The sequence below is a fragment of the Austrofundulus limnaeus genome, unplaced genomic scaffold (genome assembly GCF_001266775.1).
Source record: "Austrofundulus limnaeus strain Quisiro unplaced genomic scaffold, Austrofundulus_limnaeus-1.0 Scaffold107, whole genome shotgun sequence".
Taxonomy (NCBI): Eukaryota; Metazoa; Chordata; class Actinopteri; order Cyprinodontiformes; family Rivulidae; genus Austrofundulus; species Austrofundulus limnaeus.
The window spans coordinates 668,797-675,839 of NW_013952509.1; the positions used below are offsets into that span (position 1 = coordinate 668,797).

Here is a 7,043-nt window from a genome sequence, read left to right on the forward strand (position 1 = left end):
TTTTTTTATTAATATGTATTCAAGCCAGAGGAAGTGAGAGAAATCTGTATCCCTTAACTTTCAACAAAGTGAAGTTTATCGTAGGCTAAAGTTTTCTTACCACCCAAGCAAAGCATTCAGGAGGCGTTTCACTGTAGGTGTAAGTTTTATTTTTCTGGCATAATCTTGCATTTCTGGTTGTTATTATTAGGGRTCACATTTTGAAGAAGTCAGGGGAACTTGTACAGTGAATACGTTCCACTGTCTCAAGTTTYTTTGCTCCCCAAATATTTTATTCAGCAGCTTTTTAAACCTGTACAGTTTAAAAAGTACTAACTGTTTTGGTAAGATCCACCAGCGCTCAATGTTTTTTTGGGGTCTAAGCCTATAGAACCAAAAACGTATGTTCTTAATCTAAAAGTTATGAGAGCATACTTTTGTCTACTTCACTTTTCTGGCCACTGGTTTGTCACTTCTGCTCTATGAACAATAAGCAATGTTTACAAATTTTAACAAAAAAATGCTTATGCGTACATGGAGGCTTCAGAAAATATTCCTCATAGACGAAACACTTACTGCTTAAGTAAAGTCTTTCCATTTTAYATTGTTTTGTGCTTCTCTGGCTTTAAATTTCTCATCTTTGCCCACAGAAAACATTAGCACAAAAGCATGCAAAACACTTCAAGGAAAAAAAAAAGAAAAGGAACTAAATCTCAACATTTCASAATCCTCTTTTCCCTTGCACTTTGAAAAGGTCTTGGCAGGCAGAGAGGCTGCTCTCTGTAATTTTTAAACCCTGTGGCACTGCTTTATTTAAAGCATCTTAGCGCTGCAACATAACGTGAACAGGCAGGCTTGGCACAAAAATGCCCTGAGCAGAGCTAAACACATGCAAACATCCACACAAATCTTCAAACACAACAATAAATATGTTYAACCCAACCAAATGATGAGCAATAGAGAGAAATGACTTTAATTTTATGCTTGGTTATTGTTTTAAAGATGCTTTGTATGACATTACCTGAGTGGCAGCTGTCAAGCCTAAAATTGTATASACCTCACATGTAATATAAGATCATTGCAAATCTGACTTATAACTTTTATCTGTTCTTTTTTTCGTTGTTACATGTACAATCTATRGGATGTAAATTCCACCCAGTTGAACAAGGAGCACGGGCATTTGTTGTTTTTCTTAATAATTTAGTCACGCCACATTTTCAAAGCCTATGGTTGAACCTTAAAAACACCTTTTTGARCAACTAATATTTGAAAATGTCGACACAACAATGTTGAAGTTGAAACAAATTCTCACAGTTCAAATTAGCTTTAGCTGCTAACTTTTGTTAAAAGACAAAAAGCTCAGTCACGATACAAGTTGCATGAAAGATGTGCTGCGATATCAAGTGAATGGCAAAAGAAAAAAAAGTCAGGTTTTAGTTAGCTTTCTTTAGCAAATGCAAGGCRGTTTGTTAACCTTGCATTCACCTGATGGCACAAGCAGTCCATTAGTTTTATTAAAATCRTCCCTCTGCAGACAATCTGGGTCACTGTGACCCTACAAGACCACTGGGACTCACCTCGACATGTTGACAAGTCTGGATCAATCTGCCCATTAAAGACTCCAGCTCGTTGTTCCTCTTGATTAAATTACTCAGGTTGGAATCAAGGGCTTGCTGTGGCAAACAAACAAAATAAGAAACAGGTTTAAAACATACACTGTACAAAATGTGACCAGAAAACGTACGCACACAAAATACAACAAAGATTCAATAAATGCATCAGAGAAAATGAGTTATTTTGTGGAAATACTTGAAAAGATATAGAAAGACCGTTCACTGAAGACCCASCAAAGAGTTCAAAAGCAAGGCTCTTTCCATCTCTATACCTGCAAAGGTTTTAGAGTTGCGTTCAATGACCACATACCTCCGAATGTGGGTAATACCCATCTTCCCTGTACTGCCTCCTCATCCTGCCCCGTCCGAGCCTCAGACAGCGGCTCTTACTCTATGAGGGGATGTGACTGGGACAGCCACTCCACCGAGCATCAAGCCATGCGCAGACCCAGCCAAGCGACAAATCAGGCTTCAAAAGCTTCCCCAATAAGAGTGCACAGCAGTGGCCCCGGGCAAACGAACCGGCAAACAGGTGACAGCACGTCAGCGCATTCTCCTCGACGCTCCGCCCCTCACTATCCCTCCTTTCCTTCTCCATCCTTTTTTTTGTTTGTTTTTAGCTGCTGCTTTCATAAAACGCAGGGCACACATGGCTGCCTTTGCTTCCATTTTACACACAATTGCTAAATCAGGCGTATTTAGGCTGTTTTTGTTACCACTTTCACATTTGAAATCGCTTACTGCGTGAGTCCAAAATCTATTTTCAAATGCACTTTTGGTAAATGATTTTATTGGAAGAGATAATAACTTAAATGTAAATAAGTTTCCATTTCTAGAAATGTTACCTTACAGTTGACTTTAACCTATTTCTTTAGCAACATTGTCAGTTATGTTTAGAGGATTAAAAAGGCTCTGCCCGGAGGGAAACAGCAGCAATCAACAGAGACAGAGATGATAGCAGTCGTCTGTGTCATGGTGCCACTAGGGGCTTAATGGATGACCTTAATACGCYGATGGCACACAAAAACATGGTGAGGTCCGCTTGAACAGGAATATAACACTGTTAACCTCTCAAAGGAGGAAGACAAGCATCAGTCAGCAGTTTGTGCAGTTATGTTCACATAAAGTACGTTTAAACCTAAATGTTGGAATTTGATTAAAAGGCAAATGAAGCATWAAGCCTATTGAGTAAAAGTATCTTTTTTTTAATTTAAGGCTTCTTTGTGGTAAAGATCCATGCTGTCTGTTTGTATTTCTTTACATGTCTCTTCAGTTTGATCACTTGTCAATCATCCTGCTCTTTTCATCCATCTCGCTTTGTCCTCGCATTCTTTTATTTTATTTTTTTTATTTGCCACCAACCAGGGCTACACTTTGAAAGTCAGTTTGTTAGTCTGTGTTCAGTAATCCACTTTGATGCATTCAGTTGTAAAGTACAGTGAGCCTGTAGATAAAAGCAAATTTGGACTTTAACTTGCTGATGCTCCAAAAATTTTAATTTTGTTTTAATTTTGCTCGTTATGACTATAATCCTGCTTTTCAGGTCAACAAAACTTTTATTTATTTATTTATTTWTTCAAAAATACATGCCTAGCATTCTTTATGAAATGCGTATCGCCCACCACTTGTAATGCTACAACTTTAGACCATTCATTTTATGTTGAGAATAAGGGTTTAGTAGTTTTGATCAAACCTTCAAAATAACTTTCTAAGCTATTTAATGCAGTTGAGCATTAAATTGTAATATTTTATTTTTCTAAGTATGTGTTATAAACGACTCAGCATCAGACAACACATCAAAATTTAGGTTAATTTATTAACCAAGCTACACCCAGTTTGTATTTGCTAAAGCAATTAAGGAAAAAATGGTGGCACGGTGGCTCAGTTGGTAAAGCTGAAGCCTCTCAGCAAGAAGGTTGTCAGATCGAATCCCGGCTGGGGACCTTTCTGGGTAGAGTTTGCATGTTCTCTCTGTGCATCCATGGGTTTTCTCCCAGTTTCCTCCCAAAGACCCCAAAACTTGAATGTTAGGCTGCTTGGTAACTCTGTGAGTGAGAGAGTGAATGGTTGTTTGTCTCATGTGTCTGTGTCCCTGTGAAGGACTTGCAACACAGTGACTGCTGGATATCCAGTGACCCTGGAAAGGAAGGAGCAGGCAAAAGATAATAAATGGATGTATAAAAACCTGATTTGTATATTTATTGCCTGAATGTCACAAATTAATAAAAGTGATATTTTAATTAATTTTTTTTTATCATTTAAAATGTGTTGTAGACCTGAAATGAGGATTGTTTTGTTTTATTTGTTTAGGAAAGATAACTGAAGAACAACAAGCAGTATGCTGATGTCCCCATAATGATGGCAGAGCCAGAGGGTGGCCAATTGTGCTCTTGGCATAAGATTATTCTTTGGCCACTCCAGTCGTCCGAGGAAACTGCATTTTAAACAATATAAAAAACTAGAAAGCATGACCAAGTGGATCTGTTTATATACGTTTATATAGCAATGGTCAGCTTGGATTTTGACATGGCAGCCCAGWTTGTGATGGAAACCTCTCTCACATGTAGACGAAAACACACACCAAAATGTTATCCAGCTCACAAGACCAACTGATGTGAAGAAATTTATAGTTATTATTGCTTAGTACTGATATTACATACAACACCAGAGTATTAGGGTTTCCTTATTTTATAATACTTTTATAATGTTTGTTATATGACGTGTTAATTAAATAGGGTAGATACATGTCCGAATCATTAAACAACACATATTTTTTAAAGCTGTAATTACATAAGAGTGAAGATTGTTTGTCTGAATGCCTGGGATTCAGCCGTAGGCCAGCAGGGGGCGAACTCAGGCATTGAAGATTTCTGGACTGTATTTATGGGCAAACAAATGGAGGACATGTCCAGTTTTCCTCTGCACTCCAGGATGAGGGAACATAAACCCCTTGTTGGCTTAATCTGATATTTCCATATGGTTTAATTTTTGTTGGTTTAGTTTATCCTATTTTGGCTTCACTTACTTTCAGATTAATTCTTTTTTCTTTTCTTATTTAGACTGAATAGAGGCCTGTTAGTCATGAAAAAGAAGACTGAAGGCATGACTAAAATAAACAACTGTCATTTTACATGTCTATACTGTATTTGCCTTTCATCGTCACAGTAGTGGGTTTTCTCTGTTTCAGTGCACCTCTTTGTTTGTTTGACACCTTATTTCTCATGCCTGAGCTCCTCTTGAAATTTGAAACAATATTGTTTTGTTTCAGTTTGAGAGAAACYGAGATGACTGTTGTGGGGGACAAAAAAGAAGCTGTGATCCAAAAGCAAAACACAGAGCAGAAAGGAACATTGTTTGCAGGGAAACAGAGAAGGGAATGAAGTGTGCACGCAACTATTGTTGTGTTCGAGAGACAAGAGAGCCCSGAGCAAAAGAAATATTGAGCACAGAAGGGAACAAATGAGACGGTGAGTTCTACACGATGCACAAAAAGTTCTCACAGGATGGATTTTATCTAGCAAAAACGAAGAAAAGAACCWCACAGGCTTTTATTCGCAAATGGTTTGAAAAACCGCTGGACTTGCAACATGTAGAAAAGAATCACTTTAAAGAGAAAAAGAAACTTATTGGCTTTGTTTGGATTCATGTTCAAGAGATGACTAAACATGAAAAAACAACTCTTTCCAAAACCCACCGTATAGTTATTTCAAAAACTCTGTGGCCGAGACTTGCACAAAATGCACTGTGATACCTGAAACAATGACCATTTTAATTTTAGATATGAAATTACACTCAGAAATATTCTGGATTGTTTACTCATGAAATAACAAAAGGGTCCTCATAAACTGGCTTGTGGGGAAAAAGGGAAACATACAAAAAAGTGAAATCAAAAGTAGTCAAAAAATTTGCCTTGGTAAGCTCATTTCTACACTGCATTGCTAAAATGTGTTGTTTTTCCTACTAAATACAATGTCTTTCCACTAACCATTCAAGTTTTAGTCATTCCCTCAAATGTATTTACAAAGTCCTGAATCCTTTTGAACATCAAAACAAGAAGAAGAAAAAAACCTTGCAAGCCAGTTTGCAAAATAAACAATATACTGTATCAAAGAGAAGAAGATTCTTCTTTATAGGGTGGTAGAGACCCCAAAAAGTTGTAAAAGCCCACTTTATCTACACAGTAAAGCTAATGTGGCTAACACAATTACAGCTTTAAAAAGGCAATAAATGTGTCTAGTTAATGCAGTTTCCAAGTTATGTAGAAACTAAAATTACAATAATAAAAGCAGCTTTGCATAAAACGTAGACTAACAATCCCAACAAATGCACTGAAGCACACTCTGTYAGACAATATTTACTGTATATAGAGTTGGGTGCCTCTCCACAGAGGTGGGAGAAACTAAAACAGAGCCATAAAATGATTGTTGTGTTACATGGTCCAGACAAGCCTGTAAAATAAAACCAACTTCCACCACACACACTAACACTAATTGAGTAAACACAACATCAACTTTATAATGGTTATAAATATGATTATCTTGGGTTTGCACTTCATCCAGTTTCCAGGTTGTGAACAAACATAAGTTTCAGATTAAATGAACCTTGGCATGAAAACTGGCTAGCAAACAAAAAAGATGCATTGAAGTGTACGCTAATGATTACTGATACTGTTGTTTTTCTACCTTTAGTCATATCCACTTGAGCTAATGAGTCAAATACTGCCCTGATATATTGGAGAGCACCCGAATGTCACAGAATCCTTACTAAAATTATTCATTTTAAGGGTGGTTTGCAAGCTCATATTAATAATCATTTGACAAACAAAAATTTCTCTAAAGTATTCATTTCTTTGATAAATAAAACTGTAACATATGRTTTAATCAGTAATCTGTAAATCAAACTGAACCGCATTATATGCATAAAGACCCTTGACAACCTGATATTTGATGCAGCTTAAAATATGAGTTTAGTCAAGAAAAGAGGGCTACAYAAATCTGTAATTTGAAACCAAGTGAATACTTGCTTCTATCCTTTATTCTCAYGYTTCTTTTTCACACTCTCCGTTAAGYATTTTCTAAAWGCTATTTCCAACCACCTCCTTTGTCAATTTTCTGTGACAGAGAGTAATTTTTATCTCTGAGAAAGGAAGGGAGTTCCCACAATGTCCTCTATGGCTCTTATCGGACGCAAACCACCAGTGTGACTTAAAAAAAGGACACTATTCCAATCATCTGATATTTTTTTCCCTCTTGTGAAGGGTGGAAATATCTCTATATTCAGCAGATAAGGGTAAAAAAGTGATATGCATGGAATGTCCCAAAAAATGTAACAGAAGAAAGTTGTTTGAACTTGTTTAACAGTAAAATGAAAAGAGATAAAAAAAAAGATGAAGAAATCATCTTTCCAAGGGCATAATCACCATCTTTAAAGTGTGTGTGTGTGTGTGTGTGT

General features: G+C 36.7%; 1 protein-coding gene across 3 annotated transcripts in view; it reads right to left on the minus strand.

The window, feature by feature from the left end:
- Positions 1-7,043, minus strand: part of LOC106521329 (E3 ubiquitin-protein ligase Midline-1) — a 79,420-nt gene that overhangs the window by 15,224 nt on the left and 57,153 nt on the right. For all 3 annotated transcript variants that reach the window (XM_014013861.1, XM_014013859.1, XM_014013860.1), the window contains exon 3: positions 1,557-1,652. In XM_014013861.1, coding sequence (XP_013869315.1) covers positions 1,557-1,652 — 96 coding nt within the window. The remainder of the gene's footprint in view (positions 1-1,556; positions 1,653-7,043) is intronic.